This window comes from Podarcis melisellensis, assembly GCF_964234715.1.
Source record: "Podarcis melisellensis genome assembly, chromosome: 11".
Classification (NCBI taxonomy): domain Eukaryota; kingdom Metazoa; phylum Chordata; class Lepidosauria; order Squamata; family Lacertidae; genus Podarcis; species Podarcis melisellensis.
Window position 1 is genome coordinate 7,357,736 of NC_138543.1, and position 26,620 is coordinate 7,384,355.

At 44.1% G+C, this 26,620-nt stretch overlaps 1 protein-coding gene across 1 annotated transcript; it reads right to left on the reverse strand.

The window, feature by feature from the left end:
* Positions 1 to 26,620, reverse strand: GOLM1 (golgi membrane protein 1). The gene is made up of 10 exons (XM_081930713.1): positions 26,247 to 26,620; positions 15,327 to 15,477; positions 14,373 to 14,552; positions 11,462 to 11,516; positions 9,468 to 9,570; positions 8,367 to 8,499; positions 5,519 to 5,687; positions 1,805 to 2,116; positions 611 to 733; positions 1 to 270 (listed from the first exon to the last, which is right to left on the reverse strand). Exons 2-10 carry the CDS (start codon positions 15,453 to 15,455, stop codon positions 197 to 199), a joined length of 1,278 nt encoding a protein of 425 aa, XP_081786839.1. The 5' UTR covers positions 15,456 to 15,477; positions 26,247 to 26,620; the 3' UTR covers positions 1 to 196.

The following is a 26,620-nucleotide window of genomic DNA, read 5'->3' on the forward strand; positions in this document are numbered from 1 at the left end:
AAAAGCCTTCCTCCTGAAATGTTTTCATGGCACACTTCATAGGAATAGTAAGAACATTACATGAGGAGACAAGTTAATAAGGTCAAAAATTATTTAAATAAACCCTAATTGATCCACTTCAGTCTAACATTTCAAGCCTTGAAGGTTTCAAGCCTTGTTTCAGTGTTTGTAGTTGTTTCCTGCAACAACTCATTATTCACAGCCTCTGTTGATGTTCTTCGCCAAGCTTAAATAAGTGGTTTTGCATGTTGGGATCTTCAAGTTTCTGGACTGAAAAGAAGAAATTTTATGAAATTCTAAATACATAGAGTTCGGTTAATTAGATATTTAATCACAAAATAGTTACACATAAACATTATGCCTGTCTATTGGTCATCGTGCAAAATTTACATATTTTCAACTGACGGTTTTTCACAACATAATGGCAGTTGTCAGCATGACGTCCCATGTTGCTAAATCGGGACAAAGTTCGCTAAATACCCAGTTTGAAAATGTTTTAAATGTCACTGAACTAATGAAAAATCTGACTGATCACTGTGCAAAATAGTTTTAAGGTATTCTAGAATATCTTTGAGAACTATGACCTTCAAACAGAAAATGCACCACTTACCATTAAAGTTATTTTGGTTGTCAACAAGAGCAGCTTGCTTATCTGTTTCAGATTCCGCTTCGTTCATTTCTAAATTGTAGTCCACTACGTTATCCTGGTTTACTGTTTTGATTCCAAATTCACCTACAAAAACAAGCCAGAATAATTCTTTTTATGAATCTTATTGAATATAAAAGTTGTCTTTTACTGTAGAGCATTCAATATTAACACTGGGCTTTCTTGGCTCATTACAATCAATCAGTCAATCAACCAACCAACATAGGCACGTTACATTTTCAGTAGGTAGGCGAGATTACTAATGGTTTTATTTAAATATTGTAATACCTGATAATGCTCATTTGTCTCAACACTTTTATAACCCTGGTAAACTCTTGCAACCTGATCATTTCTTTGAGATACAGGCAATATTTGCATTGTTGGCATGCTAGATCAAACATTCTTATAGTCACCTCTTTATTCCTTCAAGTGGTCTGCTGTATGATCTCTTCTTACCAATAGGTAAGGATCTTTTGGAATTAGGATAATCTATTTTAGAAACCTGCTATGCCTTGCCAATGCAGTAGAATGAGTTTTGGATGTGTAGCATACTGCCCTACTGCAGGAATGGTCTGCATCCAGCACTGCCAAGAAAATTGACATCCTCCTCACAAAATGTTATATTTAAAAAATAATTTTGACTTCCTATGCTGTGAGGCCCTCAAGGCTTCCTCCACTGGGGGAAAAATACCATTCCTACAGGTCCAAGATGTTTGAGACCTCCCCACCCAAAATCTGTGTTTAATAAACTGGCAACACACACACACACTTTTGGCCTCTGATCCCTGGCCCAGCAGCCCAAACGAGGTTAGTCACTCCTGCCCTATGATAGGCTCTAGCACAAAGAGGGAAAGTAGTATGTTCAAAGTGAAACAAGCTCACTTCTAAACATGGTTTTGGAACTAAAGACGCTCCACCATTTTGCTTCCAGTGGTATATAGACAAATAATATACTTCAAATATTCTGGGGAGAAAAACAAGTAAACATAACTATTAATTATAAACAGGAATGGAAGTTTGACACCAAGTGCTACACCCAAAACACAGTTTTTCAGGAGTGATAGATGTCAAACTACAGCTGGTTACATTTTTCCTTTGCTGTTTATTTATACCCTCAAATATGTCCTTGCTGGACAGCAGCCAAGCCTTTATACTAACCAGTCTTTCTGGTCTCCTGTTCATCCTGCTGCAGCTCGTCATTTAAAAGGTGCTCTCGTTCAACTTCTTCATCGTCTGCTTTTGGTTGATTGGCATTTTGCTGGCGCATAGCTTCTGCCAATTTGTCTGCCTGCTTTTCTGCTGCTACTTCAAGTACATTTTTAACTTCTTCATACGACTTCTGTTCCATTCCCGGTTCTGGGGGCAGACCATTATTATCTGCGTTAAGCTTAGCAACTATTTGTAGGTTGTCCTGTTCAACAGAGTGTTCCTCTTCCTTGGGTTCCTTTTCATTGACAGCAAAAGCAGTTCCTTTTGTAAACAATTGTAAAAGCACAATAAGAACACAGTGCAAGAATGGGATTGGTATGAAAATTTAAGTATTTAAAACTTAAGCTGCTTTTCCTTGCCTAACTTGTTTCACAGAATGGGCACACCACCTATTGAAACCAGAAGTCCATGCAGTCTTTTGGTTGGTTAAAGGAGCTTGTCATACAAGACACTTACTGAACACATTGTTCCACTTCTGGAGACCATCCTGAGCTTATCTTTTAATATTCATGGACTGAGAAAGTATATGGCTAGGAAAGATCTGCATGCAACCTGACCTAACCTTTACACTGACTTGAGATCCTCCATGCCAAAACATTCTTCATTCATTAGGCCCTGGTATCCAGCACAGTCAAATCAAGTATAAAATGGAGGAAGAGGTGTTGGCAAGGTACATGATAAAGCTAAAGGGACCCCTGAACTTTAGGTCCAGTCGTGGCCAACTCTGGGGTTGCGGTGCTCATCTCGCTTTATTGGCCGAGGCAGCCGGCGTACAGCTTCCAGGTCATGTGGCCAGCATAACTAAGCCACTTCTAGCGAACCAGAGCAGCGCACGGAAAAGCCATTTCCCTTCCCGCCGGAGCAGTACCTATTTATCTACTTGCACTTTGATGTGCTTTTGAACTGCTAGGTTGGCAGGAGCAGGGACTGAGCAACGGGAGCTCACCCTGTTGCGGGTATTCGAACCGCCGACCTTCTGATTGGCAAGTCCTAGGCTCTGTGGTTTAACCCACAGCGCCACCTGCGTCCCAAGGTACATGATACTGAGGGATTAAAATGAAACTGGCAATGTGTACGGTTTTACTGCTTCCAATGGGCTGTTCCACTTTCAGAGTTTAGATAGTAATAGTTGATAAATAAAGAGAAACTTTCACCAGGTGTATTTTGTATTACTTAATGTTTACTGGGCAGGGGTCTAGGAATCAGCATGATGGCAAATGAGATGGGACTTTTTCACTCAGTAAAACCTCCCATTGTCACACCTGCAATCCTTTAAAAAGGACTCTGAATAAAGATGGAAAATCAGTAAATACAAAGCAAGTGAACAGATAGCAGAGTTTTCTGGGCAAGCTGGATATTTCTCTTAAGATAAGCAAAATGGGTGCAAATTTTTATAAGCTTCTCTCACAAGCTAGATGTTCAACATTCATCTCACAAATAGCAGCACAAAATACACAATGACGCAATACAGGTATGACTCACTTGAGTCTATTTACCTGCTGTAACCAGATTTTACTACCATCCTCAAGGCAAGAGAAAGTTGGGTGGGGGGTATTAATCAAGGAGATGCATCAAAAGCGGGGGGGGGGGGGGGAATCCCCAGGATCCAGAATCTCATTTGGGTTTGGGACAAAGTTCCATCTTCAGAGGACAACTTGGGACAGGATGTGCCAATGTCCAAACGGTATGCAGAGATACATGAGCAACAGATTGATCAACGAGAGAGGAGTGGAATGTTCCATGCAGTGTCGGGAAAGCAGCAGTGCCTGTAGCTTAGGATCTGGCACATTTTTCGCCATAACAACCATCAACAAACATAGTCTTGCTTAGGCCAGTTGGTTTACAACAGAGGTGGTTAACCTTTTTCGAACTGATGGCCACATACCAGCGGGAGGTATGGTCAATGGTATTGTATATACACCTGCACGCACACATGCAACTATGTACATTTAGGAATGAAGAAGTTTTATCTGCCATTTTGCCCTCAACTGGATGCTACTTCTCAATGTGCCACTGCACTTAACTTGAAAGCCCTTTCCCCCAGGCCTTAACTTTGTATGAGGGAGAGAATGTTTGTGATTGTGGTAGTAGCTCCTATACAGCCATTTTGGGGGTACAGTCACCTTTCCCTCTCTGCAAGCTACCAGAAAGACGATTATTCTCCATTAACCATCTGAACCAGGGGGGACCAAGGCAGCACTGCAAATGCTTTCTTTCATTGGTGCAGCAGGGCAGGTGTCCTAAAGTCTGAGTTTTCATTTAAATAATCATCTCTAGTCCTCCAAGAAAGAAAGTTAAGAGGAAAGATGTGCAGCTACCTTCTGAAACTATTTCTGTACAGTGAGTTAGTGTTGTATATTTTTCCTAATATTGAGGAATGATCCTTGTTGATTAGCCAGCAACTCACTCTGTGTGTGTGTGTGTGTGTGTGTGTGTGTGTGTGGATATATAATCATGTTTTCGGGGTGGTTTGTGTTATGCCACATTCCTCATGGCAGCCATTTTGTGGCTGGTGCTCACAGCAGTCTCTCCGAATTCAAAATGTGCACAGGGGTCCAAAAATGGAGACCCTTATTCCACACAGTGACCTATCAAGCAATAGCCACTTCCACACTACATGGTAAAAGTAAAGGGACCCCTGAAAGTTAAGTCCAGTCGTGAAGGTCTCTGGGGTTGCTGCACTCATCTCGCTTTACTGGCCGAGGGAGCTGGCGTTTGTCTGCAGACAGCTTCTGGGTCATGTGGCCAGCATGACTAAGCCACTTCTGGCGAACCAGAGTAGCGCACGGAAACACCGTTTACCTTCCCACCAGGGCGGTACCTATTTATCTACTTGCACTTTGACGTGCTTTCGAACTGCTAGGTTAGAAGGAGCTGGGACTAAGCAACGGGAGCTCACCCCATCGCAGGGATTTGAACCGCCAACCTTCTGATCGGCAAGTCCTAGGCTCTGTGGTTTAACCCACAGTGCCACCCGTGTCCCTACATGATAAAGATACAGTACAGCAAATGTGACTTAAGACCTTTCCTGCTTCTTGCTGACTTCTTGCAATGACACGTAGCATGGAATGGCATTATAAATAAGGGAGATACACTGTTGTGTTTCCAAATGTCATGTGAGCAGTGACTGAGTTTGTGAAAAAATACCAGCGCAGCAATGCCTTGCAAATAGGGTATATGGTTTGGATTGCAGATGGGAAAATCCCTTTTAAAACCTAGCAGCAAAGAGCAGAAGTAAAATGAGGCCACTAATCAAACGCCTGGAAAATGGTTTTAACCCAGCACCAGAATGCACTGTCCAGGATCCCTATCATTAGCTGTGACCATATTTCATTCATTGGTGGGGTGAGCAGGAGCCCAACAAAAACCGAAAGCACATTCCCTTGCACAGGCAATGAAAGCATCGCTTCAAGAACTGAACACTCGTATGCCTATATTTCTAGCATTGCTAAGCTCACAACATGACTACTGTGAAGATAGTAAGCCTGAGAGCCTGAAAGTGACAGAATCACTGTTTCAACTCTGGCCAAAGTCACAACATTGTACTGGGAAACAAATCTTATTCATGCAAAGTCGTTCTCTGTTTTGGACTATTTGTTTTAGATGCTAACACCCGATGAAGAAATTGGAAATTAATGGTAATCTTTGCTACAACACTCTTACCTTTCTCTCTTTGATAATCCAGTTCTGCCACATTTTTTATGCTGGGTGGCGTTGGCTTTAAGATTTCTAGTTTCAAAGAATCATCAGAGATGTAATGTTTTCCTTGAAGTTCATTTCCCTGTTTTGTCAGGTCATGCTGCCCGAACTCTGTTGGCTCTTGAATATTTATCTAAAACAAAACCAAAAAAACAGCCCTACTTGATTCATACAATTCTTCAACGCAAATGAATAATCTACGGCGGCTAACAGATTGAGGTTGAATCCTGACAAGACAGAAGTACTGTTTTTGGGGGACAGGAGGCGGGCAGGTGTGGAGGATTCCCTGGTCCTGAATGGGGTAACTGTGCCCCTGAAGGACCAGGTGCGCAGCCTGGGAGTCATTTTGGACTCACAGCTGTCCATGGAAGCACAGGTCAATTCTGTGTCCAGGGCAGCTGTTTACCAGCTCCATCTGGTACGTAGGCTGAGACCCTATCTGCCTGCGGACTGTCTCGCCAGAGTGGTGCATGCTCTGGTTATCTCCCGCTTGGACTACTGCAATGCACTCTACGTGGGGCTACCTTTGAAGGTGACTCAGAAACTACAACTAATCCAGAATGTGGCAGCTAGACTGGTGACTGGGAGCGGCCGCCGAGACCATATAACACCGGTCTTGAAAGACCTATATTGGCTCCCAGTATGTTTCCGAGCACAATTCAAAGTGTTGGTACTGACCTTTAAAGCCCTAAACGGCCTCGGCCCAGTATACCTGAAGGAGAGTCTCCACCCCCATCGTTCAGCCCGGACACTGAGATCCAGCGCCGAAGGCCTTCTGGTGGTTCCCTCATTGCGAGAAGCAAAGCTACAGGGAACCAGGCAGAGGGCCTTCTCGGTAGTGGCGCCTGCCCTGTGGGACACCCTTCCAGCAGATGTCAAAGCGATAAACAACTACCTGACATTTAGAAGACATCTTAAGGCAGCCCTGTTCAGGGAAGCTTTTAACGTGTGATATTTTACTGTATTTTTGGTTTTTATGGAAGCTGCCCAGGGTGGCTGGGGAGGCCCAGCCAGATGGGCGGGGTATAAATAATAAATTATTATTATTATTATTATTATTATTATTATTATTATTACGACTACTACTACTATTAGAATTTTTACCTTAAGTGGTTTCACAGCAAAATTAAAGTCCTTGCTAGAAACTGAATGACAGTAAAACAGACGGCTGTTTTCCCTTCTTGTGGCTGCTTCACAAGCCACAAGATAATGCAGCCTGCTATGTTTGGAAGAAGTTATATTTGACAATAGCTACATGCATATATTTCACCGCATGCCTATGACCTGGGGAGCAGGTCCCCTTAATTTCTAGGGGCAAGTTAAACACTTTTCTCTCCTACTGAAATCAGAAGAGACTTAGGTAGTTTTCAGCTTTACCACATTGTGACAGGATCTAGCTGGATTTGTGATTGGATCTCTCCACATAATTGTCTGCTCTTAAGAAAGGTTCATGCAGGGGGATGACAATTTTAATCAAAGCCACTGTATGGGGAGAGTCAACCTCCCCATAACCTTATGGCGGGACGGGACCCATAGAGCAGCTATTAGCCACAGAGGGAAAAGCAAACAAGCATCCTGTATGTTTGGATCAGGTCTGTGGCAGTGGGGAGAATAAAGCCTTCTTCCTCCCCATGCCAGCTTTCAAAAGATTATTACTTCAGGTGATCCAGTCAGAGTTCTCTCATATAGTTGGCGGAGAGAGAGAGAGAGAGAGAGAGAGAGAGAGATATGAAGAGAAGGTAATTTTGGGTTTCATGCAATGTGACGACTCACAGGAACAAACTTTGAAAGCTGTTTGGCTACTTCTGAGCAATTTTATTTTTAAATGCATTATAAAAACTCATTTTTTACAGTTAAGCATTTCCTCAAACCTTCACAACTTTATGAAAATGTACTAAGTACAACTTTTATGTGCCACTCCCTGTCACCTATGGTGACAAATGTTTTTATGTCCACAAATAAATCTCAGTTAAGGAAGAGGAAGTTTACCTGTTGGCATAGAATGGAGCTATACTATTTACAAAAATAAAAAAAGAGGGTCAAAGGTTTTGAAGGAAGAAGATGTCAGAAATCTTCAAACAACAGGTGTTGAACTGAAAGTTCCTTGTCCTAGTTCAAGAACTTAAATAATGTAACTGAAACAATGTTGATTCTTTTAAGTTAACTGAGGAGTTAGATAAGCATGACAAAGTTTAGGCACTTATAAAGTTGAATGAGCACACTGGAATTCCAAAAGGTCAAGGCAGCAACAAATGGAAGGAACATGCATTCAAAAAATGGAGATGGGAAGAGATGTATTGTGGTTTACCTTCTTCCTACTTTGGGCCATCAACAATTGTAGTTGTTCAGCCCCACATAGAGGTCTGGATAATGGCCTGAATCAGTTCAGCCAGCCTGGTTCAACTACAATTTGTGTATAAATACCCCTCTAAAACTTGGGACACGGGTGGTGCTGTGAGTTAAACCACAGAGCCTAGGACTTGCCGATCAGAAGGTCAGCGGTTCAAATCCCCGCGACGGGGTGAGCTCCCGTTGCTCGGTCCCTGCTCCTGCCAACCTAGCAGTTTGAAAGCACGTCCAAGTGCAAGTAGATAAATAGGTACCGCTCTGGCGGGAAGGTAAACGGCGTTTCCATGCACTGCTCTGGTTCGCCAGAAGCGGCTTAGTCATGCTGGCCACATGACCCGGAAGCTCCCTCGGCTAATAAAGCAAGATGAGCGCCGCAACCCCAGAATCGGCCACAACTGAACCTAATGGTCAGGGTTCCCTTTATTTTTACCTTACCCCTCTAAAACAAATTTTAAAAACTTACTTGATCATTTCTCTCTAATATTTTCGAACTATTCTTCATGTCTTCTGGTATCTGACTGCCTTTCTTGCAGGTTGCTTCTATCCTTTCTTCACATTGTTCTTTCAGTTCCTTCATCTGACTGATACACTGAGACCTAGAACCAAGCAACAGAATGTCGTTTGTAAAATGTGATCTTTAAAACACGAAAGATCTGCACAACCTGAAACCCACGAAGTCAAACACAGCCTGTCAGACACATACTCTTGCCTTCTGCCTGCCTGACAACCTCCGTGTTTTTGTATTCCTAGAGAGATCATGAATTGGAGGTTTACTGAGCCCCTCGTGGGGCTTGTACAGTCACAAATTGTGCAGACCCAGTGGCAGATTTATAGCTTTGCACAGTAAGTGCAGAATTAGGGCCTCGTGGTCCTGAGAAACCTCCCATCTACTAGTGTATATTGTTAACCGAGAGGCTATCTTTGAAACAGGACTACCAGCAATGTATTGCCAATTGCTGAATTTGAGTGTTTTAGTTGGTTGCATCGTTTCTGCTTTTCACTTCTCCCACTCCCTGATTAAAGTTAGTACAGGCTGGTCCATTAGCCTGTTCAAGCAATTAAAAAGTGTTCAAGGAATTAAAAAAGGTCCCAAAAATCTCAAAGCCGCACTTGTTCCTGTCCGACCCTGGCAGACATTTCTGCCAAACTCCTGAGACAACCAGCTCTCTGCACCACTCAGCCAATTGCAGGCCAATTGTTGTTGCCATGATGACAATCCAGCTACATTAGCAGATATACTTTTCTGGTAGACCCAGGAGCCAGTAGAACCGAGGAGGGATGTAGGTAAGGCAAGTTAAAAACATCCTCTATTTAAATGCAAAATCGTACCCAACTTTTGGTTTGTTCACAGGTACAGTATTATAATTAAATTATTGGATTTGTGAGCCAGTGAAGCAAAATTATTAAAACAGCAAGCCTGATTTTTATATTATTTAATTCCATTGACTTCGATGTAGGAAACATATTGTTTAAAATCTAAATATGTATCAAAAGCTAGTGCTTGAATAACTTGGCTTGTGGCCATTTTGCCTGTACAGAAGCTGGCCAATCATCACATACTTACATGTCGTACGTAATTTTTTTCTGAAGGTTTGTCTGGTTTTTCTTAAACCTGTAAATGTCAAGTTGGAGCCTTCCACATTCCTTCTGCAGACCTCTCAAGTTTTCTGAGTAAAAATTAAATTTTATTAAAAACCAACAGAAAAGCGGGAAGGAGAAAATGATGAACGATGAGTAGGAAAGAACATTCTTATTTATTTCACCAATTATTCATAGTAATTAGATTAAAATGCTGCTTAAGTCTTTTCGGTCTATGTGACCTGTGTAGCTCAAACATATGCATGTTTAGCAAATTCCACTACATTCAATGGACTACTGTCTAGTGTCTGTGAAATCCATACTGCACAAACAGACTTCCATTTGCTCCCAGCGACCTCTCCTTCCTTTCCGGCCCCCAAAATCTGGAGCAGGTTTGGGGGCAGTAGCGGGGGGGGAGGGGGTAACAGAAGTTCTGGTGTGCTAGCAGAAGCCTATTCTGCTGGTGAACGGGCACAACTGAATATTACCCGATACATGAATCAATAAGGATTGCAGCCTTAGAAGCATTATTGCAAGGGACCATGAAGCTATCATCCCAACTTCCATCTGCAAGAAGAATTTTCTGTTCACCTGAGTGCAGATCCACTTTTCCCTCCCATACTTTTGCAAAGCTCCCCCTCCCTCCAAAAAAAGAAAAAACACTTTGGGTTATTTTGTTTGCTTTTGCACCAAAAAATACTGGGAGAATATTGAAAATGCACGTTTTTAAAAGAAGAGTATTAACCGTATTTTCCTCCATATAACTCTGAGTTAATCTTTATAGTCTTGTATGATTCTAGCCTGAAATCCAGTAGCCTACGACTTCCATTCCTATTCCGCCTGGCTCCTTTCCCTTGAGATTTGTGGACCTTATCTCCTGCAACAACCTTTAAGTCCCTCACAAATCGGTGTTTTTTTAAGATGAAGGTTCTCCTCCCTGGATACAGTTATTGATCCCTTGATGTCTGGTTAAATAAGGTTTATTTATTCAGCTCTCTCATCACTGTTCATATAATTAACTACTACATTAGAACTATATTAAGTGCATAACTGGACGCGGGTGGCGCTGTGCTCTAAACCACAGAGCCTAGGACTTGTTGATCAGAAGGTCAGTGGTTCGAAACGCCGCTCGCGTTGCTCGGTCCCTGCTCCTGCCAACCTAGCAGTTCGAAAGCACATCAAAGTGCAAGTAGATACATAGGTACCACTCTGACAGGAAGGTAAATAGTGTTTCCGTGTGCTGCTCTGGTTCGCCAGAAGCGGCTTAGTCATGTTGGCCACATGACCCGGAAGCTGTACACCGGCTCCCTCAGCAAATAAAGCGAGATGAACGCCGCAATCCCAGAGTCGGTCATGACTGGACCTAATGGTCAGGGGTCCCATTACATTTACCTTTAAAAGCATAACTAGATGAGATGTTGGACAGCCATGTCTAGCTCTCTTTAAATTTTTGAAAACACAGCCATAAGTAGCCAAATTTGAAATGAGGCTATCGCACTGGGGACAGGGGGAGGAGAGAGGGAGCTAACATTTCTACCATGGCATTTAATTGATGATTATTCCCTTTCCCCAAAACTAGCCCCAACTGAGCAAACAGCAACTGGCAGGGGCACCATGGCAATATTACTAAGAAAAACAGCATTGAGAAAGGTTTTAAAAAACCAAAACCCTCCCCCAGAATGACAATCTTGATCTAATAAAAGAGTCCCTTTGTGGCTTCTTTTAAGAAAATAAAAAAAGGATTTCCTAGGTTGACCCAAGGCTCTGTCTTCAAGTAGTAAGTTTCTAGGTCCCACAGTTTTATACTGTCTCTGTTTAAAGCGGGTGGGGGGGGGTTATATTCTGAAACAGCTACAGCCGTCCCCATACTTTCCTACTACTCCAGCTTTGGGGGAAATGTATCAGTAGACATACAATGGGCGAAGGTATAAAAATAAGCCAACTTAATTGCTGTGTAGATGGTGCTTTGCTGAGATTTACCTTTCAAATTCTGGATCAGTCTTTCATTTGTTGTAATGTTATTCATCAGCATTGCCTGAAAAAAGGAAAGAAAGAAAGAAAGAAAGAAAGAAAGAAAGAAGGAAGGAAGGAAGGAAGGAAGGAAGGAAGGAAGGAAGGAAGGAAGGAAGGAAGGAAGGAAGGAATTGTTTGAGTGCTTGAAAAACAATGGTTTCCATTTCTACATTATCCCAGCCCTCTATATTTGTTGCCTATGTTCACCAGGCAGGAAAATCAAAAGAGCAAAGATCGCAGATTGGCCATGGGGCCAACAAGAAGACTCCACTGGAATGCTACCTAAACAAAAAAATTATCCCCAAGTGGCATAAAGAATCATCTTGGGGGGCGGGATTAGCACAAGGATAGGTAGAATATACATCAGGGGTCAGCAAACATTTTCAGCAGGGGGCCGGTCCACTGTCCCTCAGACCTTGTGGGGGCTGGACTATATTTTTTGGGGGGGAGGAAATGATGCAAGAGCACCAGGAGCCCCGGTGGCTGCTTTCCTGTGTCTTGTGAGCGACAGGGGCTGGCGGTGGTGGAGGGACAATGAGCGGCACGCAAAAGGGCTCCAGAGAGGGGCTGCTTAAAATGGCGGCCGCTCAAGCACTGCTGTTGCTGGCACCAACAAAGCCCAGCCCCCTTCCTCCTCTAGGCAGGGCAGGGAGAAACCAAGAGGAGGGAGGGAGGGAGGGAGGAAGGGAGCACAGCCACTGCCGTGTGAGGGAGAGGGAAAGAACGTGTGCGCTGGCGATCCAGAAGGCAACTGGGCCTGATCCGGCCTGCGGACCTTAGTTTGCCTACCCATGATATACATGAATAATTATAACCGTTTCAGCTGTGATTCTCAGGATCATCAAAGCATCCAGCAACCATAGACAAATCGGTATACTGCACTTTTAATTCATCCCCAAGCATGAAGCTCTTTCCTTATCAAGCTACCTCAATTTAGCCTACAAGTTAAAACTGTGTGTGTAAACTCTCCTCACGAAGAGAGAGACCACTGAGATGGCTGGTACCATTTGCTGCTGCTTTGACAAAATCCTGTGGAGCCGCATGGAGCTCAAATTCAAACTAGCTAGGAAACTCCGCTTAATTATGTGGGCATAAGATCTGGCGAACGCCTTGTAGCTAACCCTGCACAGGCAACAGGAGAGGGAGAGATCAGCACACACAGAAGGCCTTTTGTTTTAGCTCTCCTTTAAATCTCGTTCTTAAAATAATACAGCAAGCCCTTGTTTGTGTAAAAAAGAGAGCCGATTCATTTATTACAGCTAGAGCTTAGATATCCGATCACAAAGTTGAACTGTAGCTAGTTTTGCAAAAATGTCTTGCTCCAGCTGGGAGGCAGATGGTATAATACTGCTGGTAGTAATTTCCTGGAGAAAGAACAGCTACATAAAAATAATCAATTCAGAGCATACAAACTACTTCGTTGTGTATCTGTAGTATACATGTGTCAGTTTATGATGATCAAGGCTGCTGGGCTACTGTGCAAATACAGAATTATAGGTATCAGATGGATAAGCCATGGTTTGCCCAAGCCTGGCTCATGTTTAGACTCCCCCAAACTACAAACAGTACAAACCTTGGCCTACAGCTCATGTTTGGCCTGCAGCAATACAGATTGGCTCAGCTCCAGGCAGTGCAGCAGTAGCAGGATGACCAAGCAAGGAACAAAATGGCTGCCGTTTTTACTATAAGCGCCTGTGGCTTCACACACTGGCATGGTTTGGCTTAGTGCTGCCTGTGAATCAAGGCCATTGAGTTGTATCCATTGGTTGCAAGGGCAGAAGGCAGCTTGCAGTCCAGTCTTTCTCTTCCTCTTCTCCCTGATGTAGACACCAAGGACCCTCTCTAGAGCAGTGGCTCCCAGTTGGTGGTCTGTGGACCCCAGGGCTCCCACGTAACCCACCCAGGAGGTCCGTGGCACAGTGGCACCTTTCACACAACAAAAGCTTGGCTTTTGAAAAAGGGGAGGTCTGCAGTACTTAGCTAATTGGTAGCCACTGCTCTAGAGCGCTGGAGGACCTCCTGAATGTATGGTACAGTACAAAGGAATTGGCCAATCCTTCCATCCAATTTTGGGCAAATCCCCCATCCCTCTGCAGTGGAGAAAAAGCACACCAGGTTGCGTTTGCAGGTACATTTGTACGCAGCCCAAGAAACCTACCAAAAACCTCACAAGGGCACTCTCTGCTAAAATATGTACATTTGCATGTACCTTTTTAGGATCTTTCTAGATGCTGAGGTTTTTCTAGGATGAAGTCACACCTATGACTCAACCACTGAAAGGACAGTGTGCTACAATTCTTCCACTGTGGAGAAACGGCTAGTAATCAACGTTCAGACTGTTAATCCAATCTGCCAGTAGATGGAAATGATCCCACCAAGTATGACATTTCACATCCCTCGCAATGTGTTTGGTAGTCTCACAGGTTGTCATGCCATCTTCACAACACCCCACTTCAGTTTTCCTCTTACGTTTTTTCCCCCTCAATAAGCTGCTTCCAGCACAAGGTGTGTAAGTAATAATAAACTCCCTTTAAAATGTTTAAAATGCCTTTTTATTTTTAACCACATTGTTTTGAATGTTGCGTTTGCCACCCTGGGCTCATTTGGAAGAGTATTCTTTATTCAATAAATAATAATTTTATATTAAATAGTATTTATACGGTTTTAAGGCACCTTCCCTTTCACGGACAGCTACAATGGCGAGGCCCTTTCCATTATGGTAGAAAAGAGGCAGCACTGGGATTTTTTTGACCCTAAAATAATACTGGATAAATCTACGGTCTATTTTGCAAAGAAAGACTTAGCAGCATTATTACAAAGGAGGAGCTGCATAGAGAGGCCCAGAGCAGAGCGACAAGGATAAATAAATAGCTCTTACCTTCTCATCCATGTGTATTTTGTTAGTGTTTTCCATCTGGAAGTTATGCAGGCTCTGAATTCTGTCAATCTGTTCCCTCTGCTTCTGCAGCTCTCCTTGAAATTCATTTTTTTTTATTTCTACAGCACCGCGTTCTACAGCCACCCGGCGGACTCTTCCTTCTAACTCCATTATGCGGTTCTAAGAGGCAGCAGATACAAAAATTCAGAAGAGAACGTTTGCAGTCTCTGCTGTAAATGTGTGTAATCAAAATTTTAACTTCCCGATCTATGCTTGCAGAAAACAAAATTGGACACCGCACAACTACCAGTCACCTGTGAGCCCATGCTAAATGCTTCTAGAATATGGGATAGGATGGATGGTAAGGGAAAAAATCACTAGGAATATTGATAATCAGTGCTGATGTGAGGAAAGATTCTTGTTCCTTGGGTTGGGGACAGACAGGATTGTGTGTAGTTAGCAGGAAGTGAGGCAAAAACACTGAGAACAGAGAGAAGGGACACAGAAGAAGCTATTTTCTCTTAAGTAGGGAGTAAGGCAGAAAATGGACTGAGGGGCAGAAGTGTTGGGTAGCTGGATTATTGTTCCACACACTAATTCAAAACAGCCAGTCCCAACTTTGTCTCTGGGTCTGTGTTCATATATGTGTATCCATAGGAATGAGAGAAACAGAAGGAGTTTTTTACATTGATATACCAGGCAGCAAGGGTAGCATAAAGCTCCACAATTTCCTGGTTGAGCAGGATCCAGTATTTAACTACTATCATCACAACCTTTTCCCAGGCACTTCTCTTTTCTCTCACTATTTGCTCTCCTGGCCAGCATCCAAATTCCTGTCAGGTATGATGATTTGGAAACCCTGAAGTGCTTTTTAAACTTCAATAATTCACTGCAATTCTGAACAAACATCTTTGCTGATTCCATCAATGTGGAAAACCAATAGAAGAGTAATACCTGCAAATCAATACTGCGGGAACTTGCAATCCAGTAATTGAATCCCAGGACTATTATACAAGCCACAAGCGCCGCCACTAGGAGGGGTGGAGACTTCATCCCGCGACGGCTGTTTCCTAGTCCCACCATCTCAAAGTGAAGATACTAATATCTGTTGATTGAAAGGGGGAAAAGGCATATTTACATTTCCCTTCGCTGAACTTGCAGTTGCATCCACGTCACACCAGAGACGCTGACAGCCCAGTTACAAGCTCAGAAGTAAATCCTGTTGATTTCAACACTTAAATCTTATAAATTCCAGTTCTCTTGTTCTACAAAGATGAACAAAGCACAAATATAATCTGTAAACAAATGAAATAGTCTTTAAAAAGTTTCTACCATTTGTTTTATGTAGTATCTCCTATTAACATCACTCAATAATTATTTTTTTAACTGTTCATGAAAGCTTGAGATATTTTTAAGATAAAGTTGGTAGAATGAATGAATGAGGCAGAAAAGGTCTTAGTTACTGAAACTGATATACGCATATTTGATCATCTTCAGTTGTATTTCCTTGAGTAGCTGCTAGGGAAGGGGAGAGCCGCCTCAGCTGGAACACTCAGAGAGCAAAGTTGGGTAGGTCATGTCGTATCAGTTCTGAATTTTACACAGAATTATCTAACTTGTACAGTGGAACTTCAGTTTTTGAACGTACAGTCATACCTCGGCTTGCGATCGCTGTGGGTTGTGCGTTTTTGGGTTCAGACACGCCAAACCTGGAAGTACCGGAACAGCTTACTTCGGGTTTCGGCAATCGCGCATGCGCAGAAGCGCTAAATCGCGCTTTGCGCATGCGCAGAAGGACCAAATTGTGTCATGCACGTGCGCAGATGTGGTGCTGTGGGTTGCAAATGCTGTGGGTCACGAACGTGCCTCCCGCACGGATCACGTTCGCAACCTGAGGTTCTACTGTAATCCGTTACAGAAGTCCTTTCGACTTCCGAAACATTCGGAAACCGAGAATCAATGGGCTATCAGCAAGTTCAGTGGGGAAATTGAGAAATGTGCTTTGGAAGGTGAGCTCTTAATTTGTTATTATATCTGCACTTTAAGTCCGATTTGGCAAATCTCCCCGGAAAGGCTAATGTTTGATGCAACCGGTGTGGGAAAATTAATGAGCAAATGCCTAGATTTGATTTCATCAGAACTGGGAGAAGATGGCATCTGCCAGCAGCGAAATGACTTTTGGATTGATTCGGCATAAACACCAGCGTGTGAGGAGATACTGCAACAACAGGAGAGTCAAGCACACAAAATTCACACAGAAACACATCATTGCTTACTTCACCTCGCCTGTGGAAACAACTCAGAGGCCATGAAAGAAGGAAGGTTAACAACAGGAAGATTTAAAGGAACTATTGGAAACTCACGGCAGTAGAGATATAAGATGATCAGAGCCCCCCCGAACTTGAAGCATGAGAAGTCCCAATAAAAATTTATAATTTGGCAGAATATTTGGACTATATGATATGTATCTGTATAATTTGGAATATTTAAAGTGATTTGATTGGACTGTTAAAATGGAAAATTTAATTTAATTTTTTTTTTAAAAAAAGAGAAATGTGCCTTGGAAGCCAAAGTGCCCTTTTTTTAACTGCTGTGGCAAAGATTTCCCCCCTGGTTCAGATCACATATCTCTTGGTTTTTAAATCAGACTACATCTTGCATCAACAATTATTAAGGCTGCCCTTGAAAACTGTACAGTGGTACAGAATGCAAATTACACCAGGGTTCCAAAGTCAGCCTTCCAAGCACAGACCCAGGATGATAAATGTAACCTCTAAAGCCAAGGACGGCTAATTTGTGGCCCTGAAGGTGACAGCTCCCATCATCACTGACCGCTGGCCATGCTGACTGGGGCTGATGGGAGTTGGGAGTCCCACAACATCTGGAGGGCCACAGGTCAGCCAGCCCTAAATTGCCCAAGGCCCTTGTTGTTGTTGTTGTTGTTGTTGTTTAGTCGTGTCTGACTCTTCGTGACCCCATGGACCAGAGCACGCCAGGCACTCCTGTCTTCCACTGCCTCCCGCAGTTTGGTCAAACTCATTCCCTCATTCACTGTAGAGGAGCACGAGGTGAGACAGGTATTGAGGATGGTGAATCCGAGGAAGGCTGCTGGACCTGATGGCATCACTGGAAAGGTGTTGAAGGGCTGTGCGGATCAGCTGGCGAGGGTCTTTACTAAGATCTTCAACAAGTCCTTACACCAGTCTATTGTCCCACCCTGCCTGAAGTCGTCAACTATTGTTCCTCTGCCTAAAAAAAACCCCACAATCAGTAGTTTGAATGACTACAGACCAGTTGCACTGACTCCAATCATCATGAAGTGTTTTGAGAAACTGGTGCGCCGTCACATTATTTCCTGTCTTCCATCAACTTTTGACAACTACCAGTTTGCATACAGGGCAAATAGATCCACAGAAGACGCTATCACCACCACTCTCCATGCTGCTCTGTCCCATCTGGAGCAGCCGGGGAGTTATGTGAGGCTGCTGTTTGTGGATTTTAGCTCTGCTTTTAACACTATCCTCCCCCATAGACTGGTGTCCAAGCTAGAGGCGATTGGACTCTCCAACTCCACCTGTCTCTGGGTTTTGGATTTTTTGTCAGAACGTTCTCAGAGGGTTAGAGTAGGGTCACATATGTCCAAAGCCCTTAGCCTTAACACCGGCTCACCACAGGGTTGTGTGTTGAGTCCCCTGCTCTATACTCTCTATACGTATGACTGTACAGCCATCTATTCCAGCAACAAAATCATCAAGTTTGCTGATGACACTACGGTGGTGGGGCTCATTTCAGGAGGGGATGAGTCCGCCTATCGGGACGAGGTGGAGCGGCTCTGTGTTTGGTGTGGAGAGAACAATCTGGCTCTTAATACGGCTAAGACCAAGGAATTGGTGGTGGATTACAGGAAAAAAAAGGCGGACATTCAGCCCTTGTATATCAACGGGGAACGGGTGGAGAGGGTGGCGGAATTCAGGTTTTTGGGAGTGACTATCGATCAGGGCATGACTTGGAGCGCAAATACCACTGCTCTGGTGAAGAAGGCCCAGCAGAGAATTTATTTCCTCAGACTTTTAAAGAAGAACAATCTGAGTGAGAGACTGCTGGTGTCCTTCTACCGAGGCTCCATAGAGAGCATTCTCACATACTGTATTTGTGCTTGGTTCTCCAGTTGTACAGCTAGGGAGAGGAAGGTGCTCCAGAAGGTCATAACCACAGCCCAAAGGATTATTGGTCATCCTCTCCCATCTTTGGAAGAACTGTACGGTTCCCGTTGTCTTAGGAAAGCAAACAACATCCTGCAGGATTCATCTCACCCGGGATACAGTCTGTTTGCTCTACTGCCTTCTGGCAGGAGATATAGAAACATCAAGTCAAGGACAAATAGACTGAAAAATAGTTTCTATCCAAGAGCTGTGGCCTTTTTGAATGCTGTAACTCGATAGCGTGACCTGGGAGTTTGATGGGTGTGGGTGTGGGTGTGGCTGGAATGTGGTTTGTTTGGTTGTTGTTGTTGTTTTGCTTTTGTTGTTTTTTAAGGGATGGCATCCAATTTCGTTGCACTTGTGCAATGTTGCACTTGTGTAATGACAATAAAGAATCTATCTATCTATCTATCTATCTAAACTCATGCTGGTAGCTTCGAGAACACTGTCCAACCATCTCGTCCTCTGTCGTCTCCTTCTCCTTTCCCAACATCAGGGTCTTTTCCAGGGAGTCTTCTCTTCTCATGAGGTGGCCAAAGTATTGGAGCCTCAGCTTCAGGATCTGTCCTTCCAGTGAGCACTCCGGGCTGATTTCCTTCAGAATGGATAGGTTTCATCTTCTTGCGGTCCATGGGACCCTCAAGAGTCTCCTTCAGCACCATAGGCCCTACATGCCTTGAACAGCAGAGCAACCTAGCAATAATGAACAAGTAGCCGCCCAGAGGAAATGGCAGGCTCGCTCACAGCATTATATTTGCTTAGCATCACATCCTATTACTGGTTCCACTTAAGACATACAGGAGAGACCTATTAGGACTGAATGCTTTTACTCTCTCATACAGCTCATTTCAGCAAGGACATCAATCACTGCAAAGCCAGATAAGGGATGCCATGGAATACAATGAAGAGACAATTTCACCATGGTGTTTCTCCCCATCCCTGGTGATGATATTGTGTGACTGAGGATAGGCTGGTCCTTGAGCAACATACCAGGGTGGATGCTAATCATCACTATCCTCTCCCAAGGCAATCTTTATGTTCAACTAGGGATGCGGGTGGCGCTGTGGTCTAAACCACAGAGCCTAGGGCTTGCCGATCAGAAGGTCGGCGGTTCGAATCCCCGCCACGGGGTGAGCTCCCATTGCTCGGTCCCTGCTCCTGCCAACCTAGCAGTTCGAAAGCACGTCAAAGTGCAAGTAGATAAATAGGTACCGCTCTGGCGGGAAGGTAAACGGTGTTTCCGTGCACTGCTCTGGTTCGCCAGAAGCGGCTTAATCATGCTGGCCACATGACCAGGAAGCTGTCTGTGGACAAATGCCGGCTGCCTCGGCCTATAGAGTGAGATGAGCGCGCAACACCAGAGTCATCCACGACTGGACCTAACAGTCAGGGGTACCTTTACCTTTACCTTTACGATCAACAAGATCCTCAAGGAGGATCTTGGTAATACTATGTCAAATATAAGAGGTAAGAGAATGAAGAGATACTGAATGCTTCTGAGCTTCATCAAAGCCAGTTCTGGAAGTTCTTCAAAACAAAGTGCTTTTTAATAAGGAACACATCGTTTTCTCCCCTTATGATTTGTACTGAACCAACAGCGTAGGGCAGAAAGCAAATATTCCACATCACCATGTCTGACTTGAAGTTAAGCCCAACAACAATAAAAACACTGCAAATCAATTCTACTCTTGTCTACTGCATGCTGCAAATCATACTTGAAAGCAGTGATGTCACAAATAAATGCTATTTATCTGATGAATTATCTGAAAGTCTAATTCTGACAGCATACGGCTGGTAGACGTTGCTTGCGGATGACTTGCTTCAGTTATCAGGAAAACCAGAAAGTCTTTCCCTAGAGGAACAGTTTCCATATGGGAGGAAAAGAGGAAGGACTGGTAAGTACATGCTGAATCACTAAACAGAGACTCAAGCCAAGAATGGATAAATCTCTGTGGGATCTGTGGAACACATGGCAGAAATCACTGGGATTTCTGTTTTAACCCAAACACAGCAGGCTAATGTTTTATTGATTGATTGATTGATTGATTGATTGATTGAATGTATATGGCCACCTATCAATAAATATTCTCTGGATAGCATTACACCAAAACATTTCTAAAATATAAACAAATTAAAGCAAATAAAGGAAACTTCCTTAACAACAGAAAGAGCATTACAAAAATGTACAGCCCAGACCATGGGTAGACAAACTAAGGCCTGGGGGCCGGATCCGGCCCAATCGCCTTCTAAATCCGGCCTGCAGACAGTCCGGGATTCAGCGTGTTTTTACATGAGTAGAATGTGCCCTTTTATTTAAAATGCATCTCTGGGTTATTTGTGGGGCATAGGAATTCGTTCATTCCCACCCCCAATATAGTCCGGCCCCGCACAGGGTCTGAGGGACAGTGGAGCGGCCCCCTGCTGAAAAGGTTGCTGACCCCTGGCCCAGACAATGGTGTCCAACAATTCTGTGAACTGCCCTGAGACCTTATGATGAAGGGAGGTGTATAAACCAAAACAAATCAAAACAAGAAATGTTTGTAAAGAACAGGATGCAATGTTGTTGCCAGTTCACAACCCTGAAAATAGGAGTATATTCCTCAAGGCAAGAGGCAAAAATGATGGCTTCTACTCCCTATTTCTGCCCTGGTCACATGGTCTGGCTCACTTCTGCTGCATAGTCTTCCAACTATTTTGAAAGCTACTATTTCTAGCCTTGAGTCCTGCTGAAATCAACAGGCAGGGAAAGGGGTTCAAATGACAGGAGAGGACAACTGGAGGAACAGTAAAGAAAAACCTTGCTGCACTCGGAAATTTAAGGTTTGCACACATATTTTCTGCTTTTGGACTCATCCAAAACACTGTGCAGTACTGATTGTATTCAAATAGGAGGTGGCAGGATTTGTCTAGGTCAAATATGTTTAAATTTTAGCCACTAAAACAAGTAACAGTGTACTCACTGGTATTTTAAGATTAGAAACATGGGTATATCAAGTCCATGTAGTTCAGTGTTGACACTGACTGGCTCAGAGCAGCTTACAAAAACTAAATCACTAAAAGGACCTAACAAAACAATATAAAAACAGTTAATAATTTCTTCAAGGTATTTATAAGCAACCTTCTGGGGACATGCCTCCACAAAGTGATGCCTAAGAAAGGAGTATGCTTTTTAACATAAATTGTTAAATTATAATTAGTGAATGATGTATATAATATATACATATATAATCTGTATTACGGTTTGTTTATTTACCAGTATATAGTTGTTCTTCAGTCTTTACCAAAATGTGTTAGCCACTGTACCATTTAATGGTACATTTTATATTTTCAGTAACTACTTTGAAGCTTTGCTGCTTTTTGCTTGCTTGTTTAACCCAAAAGCCTTCTATTTGTGATCCAAAGATACAAAAATCTTAAACCAGGTGTGTGTCAAGGGTTGCTAAAAGGAGCATTTTCACACTATTTGCTTTAACAGTCAAGCTTCCTTTTTGAAATGTAAATGGAATGTTAATGAGTAACACTTATAGTACTATACTACTGCTTTACAATTGCAATTGCATAGTTCTCTGACCAAACCAAGAATCTGGTGGTAATTCATACTGAAATTGGTTATTCTTTACCAAATAACTTTTTTTAAAAAAGCATTTGTCTTTTGCTATATTATCAAAGATCCTGCGTGGTATGGATGGTTGCTTTATCAATAACATTCCATTTTGTTCACTTTTTGCTTTTATAAGCAAAACATCAGAAAAGAGTCTAATCTTGACAACTTAGAAAAGTAGTTGAGAAGTTTAAACACCCTCACCAAACTTTGCATATGGTTGAGCATGTGTGTGCATGAGCGTGTCTGTGAGAGAGAGCATGCATGCTGTTCTACAAACTCTCCCCCAATGTGTCCCCCCCCCTTTTCCCACAGACCCCAGTCAAACCTTTGCTACTTTGTTCCCATAACTTGGGGTACAGTAGATTTTAGAGGTACTTATTTTACATATCCAATGCCAATCTATGCACAATGCAAAACAAGCACACACACACAGAGATGAGTATGCAGCCACCAATATCCCCTGAAGTCTTTTCAGATCCCCATAAACTGTACATTCAGGGAAGGGTCAGAAATTGAGCAAACTCAAAAAAGTACCGGTATGTTTGTTTTCAAGGGCAGGGAATAACTTCCTCATGAGGCCACCTGGTGATGGCGGGTCCTTGAAGAAACCATGGTGCTGATGATAGCCAGCCATTAGCCCCATAGGCAGAAGGCACACAGGGAAAAGTTGCCATGGTAACAGTGGGTGTGATGTCATCATGGGTAAAAGTGGTTTTTTTGCAGTAGGCTTTTGAAACTGAGGTTAAGAGAGATGAAAGGCACTAGCTGGAGGCTGAACTTAGAGACGGGGGGGGGGGCAGGGGGGTGGATGGCCGCTGCTTTGGATCCAAGCTTGCTGAAGCTATTAGGGGGAGAAACAAGAGACACTCTAAGGGCATAATGTTCTGCATGCACATTCTCCACAGAAGGCTTTAGATGTAAATTTGTGTAAAATAAACCATATTTCTGAAAAAGATGCTAGTCTCTGCTGTGCCTCTTTCCAAAGGAACACAAACCCTAGTTAAATGCCAAGACCCCTGGAAAACTCTTGCTCGGCAGAGATTGGGGTGGCCTGTAAGATGTTAATATCCAACATTATGTTAGTATCTAAAAATGTGTAGTATAAACACCGACAACTGGGAAACACTGGCCTGCGAGCGCTTCAATTGGAGAACAGCCTTTACCGAAGGTGTCGTGGGCTTTGAAGACGCTTGAACTCAGGGCGAAAGGGAGAAACGTGTTAAGAGGAAGGCACGCTTGGCAAACCATCGCCGTGCTCAACTCCCGCCCGGAAACCTATGTCCCCACTGTGGAAGGACGTGTGGATCCAGAACTGGCCTCCACAGTCACTTACGGCTCTGTTAAAACAGTGTTCATGGAAGAAAATCTTACTCGGCTGCGAGTGATCGCCAAAGAAGAAGTTAATATCCAAGCCTTCATATGTATTCCAACTGATTAAAAAATGCTCACTGTAATGAACTATATTTTCCCATCAAAGCATAATAAATTACACTACAATAGTTCTATTTTTTCAAAGTCAACGTGTAAAGAATTGAAGTTGCAGTCGGCATGAGGTTTAATTCTAAGGGGACAATCCTCTGCTCAGTATAAAGTCGGCTGAGTGATTTCAGGATGCCATGTTAGTGATTTACACCGTCAGAGAAAAAGCTACATTGGTTGGGCAATCTTATTCCCTTGCGTGCATCATCAACAGAAAGGAAGAAGTAAAAGCTTCTCACACACCCTACCCATACTGCCTGCAGCAAAATGGCAGGGCAATAGAAGTGGTTATTGCCATGCCTTGTAGGTTCCCCCTCCCTCCATAAATATGCAATGAAATTACTCTGTAAATAATTTAAACCTGATGCACAGTGACGTGATTTTTGGATTGTTGTGTCATAATTTGCACACTGTCTAACAGCAGAAATAAAATAAAGCATCACTCATTATCATAATCACGCGCAGTGTAATCCACCTATAGAATAATGCAACTCCCCAATAAATAACTCCCCCTCGGGTGTCACTACTGATACTTACTTAGAAAATGTATTTATTTGGCATTGTTTTTTGAATACACCTAAAGGGCCGTATAAAGTTGGTTGACTGCAGCCCACATGATGAGGGTAACTCGTCTTCATCATGAGAAATGTTTGTTTCTGAATTCTTATCTTTTCCATGTACAAAATAATGCTGAATTCTTAAGAAATGGCATGTCTTCTCAAGTGGTATGTTTTAAAGCTAACATTAGCGTCATCTTTAGTGTACTGCATTTCAATTCCTTAAAAGTACTAAGACTAATCTATGTATTATCGGGACAAAAAGAGAGGGATTAAGCAATGCATACAAAATAACCACCAACACTTTGTGTTTGCAACACAAGTATTTTATACCCAAAAGAATAACTAACAGCAGCAATTCAAGTTAAAACTAGCCTACTTGTATTGTCAAAGTGATGTTAAACTTTTAGAAGCTAAAGGGGGGGGGGGTAATTTTGAGTAAACTAGTTTAGATTTTTTTCTATCTGCATAACTGCTGTACATATAGCCCAACTGAGCAATCAGAAGTTTGTGTTTTTGTTAAAGATTAGGTAAAGGAACACCTGACCGTTAGGTCCAGTCGCGGATGACTCTGGGGTTGCGGGGCTCATCTCGCTTTATTGGCCGAGGGTGCCGGCGTACAGCTTCCGGGTCATGTGGCCAGCATGACTAAGCCGCTTCTGGTGAACCAGAGCAGTGCACGGAAATGCCATTTACCTTCCCGCCAGAGTGGTACCTATTTATCTACTTGCACTTCATGCTTTCAAACTGCTAGGTTAGCAGAAGCTGGGATCGAGCAATGGGAGCTCACCCCGTCAGGAGATTTGAACCACCGGCAAGCCCTAGGCTCTGTGCTTTAACAGAAATTAGATACTACAGTAGATATGAAAATCTGAACATCAAAGAGGAAGTACTTCAAAGATACCATGCAGCAATTCAACATTTTCGACTCTTCCACAAAAGCACAAAGACATATTAATAAATGTAACAACCTGAAACACTCAGTATATACTATCTGAATCACAGAGTAAATTATTTAACCGTAGGGTCTTAATCTCAAGACATTCCATAGGCCCTCTTAAAAATCAGCTAATGGCTTCAGCGTAACTTGATTCGTGGCAATTTGAAGTATCTCAAACATAAACCAGAACTGGGAATCATTCTGTATTTATGGGATGACTTTTTCAACCAGTACAAGTAATGAGATCCCACAACCTACATCCTTCTTCTTTCCATGCCCCTTTCAGAGGTGCAAACGTCAACAGTGGTCTCTTCTTAAGAGCAACCATGACTGAGCAGGTTTAATTTTCCAACCACCATGAGCTACTTCACTCCCTAGAAATGTCAGATCGCATTCTCAAGCCAAAAGTCTTTTTAAGGGGTGAGGAGCCAATAATCCTGCTGGACTGCGCTTCTTTTCGACTTTTAGATGGGCAGGAAAGCCTTCGGGAGACATTGCCAGAGCGCAGGTGAGGCTCCCCGAGGAAAGGAAGGGCGCGCATTCCCACTGCGCCCATCCCCACCGTTCTCTCGTCTGGTGGGAGAGGGGGGGTCTGCTGGGGACGCCTCGATTTGGGAGGAGGGGGGGGCTGACCTCGCTTTAAAGCGCCATCGGAGCCCCCGATAAAGACAGAGCCCCCTTCAGACCAGAAGAAGGCGGGGAGACTTCGGCGCGCCCCCACATCCCCTCGCTCCAAATGGAGAGGTCTGGGGGGGGCGCAGGGAGAGGCGGCCGCGCGCCCAGGGGACCCCGCCGGCAGGGCAAGCGCCCGCGCCCTCCTCGCGCGGGGACTTCGGCGCGCCCCGAGGAAGACCGGCGGCGCTCCTGCGCGCCCCTTGGCAGGCGGAACCGCGCGCGCAAGAGAGAGAGAAAGAGCCGGCCGTGCGCGATGCGCCTCGAAGCGCCGGCCTGCGCGGAGACGCCTCCTGCCCGGCTTTCATTCCTCGGCGCTGCCCCTTCCTCGGCGCAGAAGAAGGCCGGGTCTGAGGAGAGGCTGCCCGCCGCGCAAGGCGGAGAGGGCCGCTGGAGGAGGCGCCGCGCTCGAGGGCTCACCTTCCGCGCTCCGCGCCGCCTGTCCTCACCGGCGAGGCCCGCTCCTCCCGCCGGCTGCCCGAGGAGCAGCAGGGCGAGCGCCGCTCCCTGCCCCCGGGGAGAAGGCGAAGAAGCTGCCCCGGGGAAGGGTTCTCCTTCCCGGCGCCTTGGCAAGCCTCCCCGCCTTCCTTCAGTAGCAGCCGCCGGCCGGAGCGTCTGACTGAGGGAGAGGAGGCGGCGGTGGGGAAGCCCAGAGGCGAGCCGGAGGAGCTGGCGCTGCTGCTGCTGCAAGGAGGCACTGCGGGCAGAGCAGGAAGTGCAGCGGGCGGCGAGGAAGCGGCGGGAAGAGCTGGCGAGGATGGCCGGGCAGGTTGCGCGCCGGGAGCTGCCCCCGC

Bases quoted from the DNA above. Each gene is read 5' to 3' on its own strand.
- GOLM1 (XM_081930713.1), bottom strand. From the start codon at position 15,455: ATGGTGGGACTAGGAAACAGCCGTCGCGGGATGAAGTCTCCACCCCTC. The intron at 9,571-11,461 runs GTAAATCTCAGC...ATTTTTACTCAG, and splicing joins ACTGATCCAGAATTTGAAAG to AAAACTTGAGAGGTCTGCAG. The intron at 271-610 runs GTAAGTGGTGCA...TCTTCTTTTCAG, and splicing joins CAACCAAAATAACTTTAATG to TCCAGAAACTTGAAGATCCC.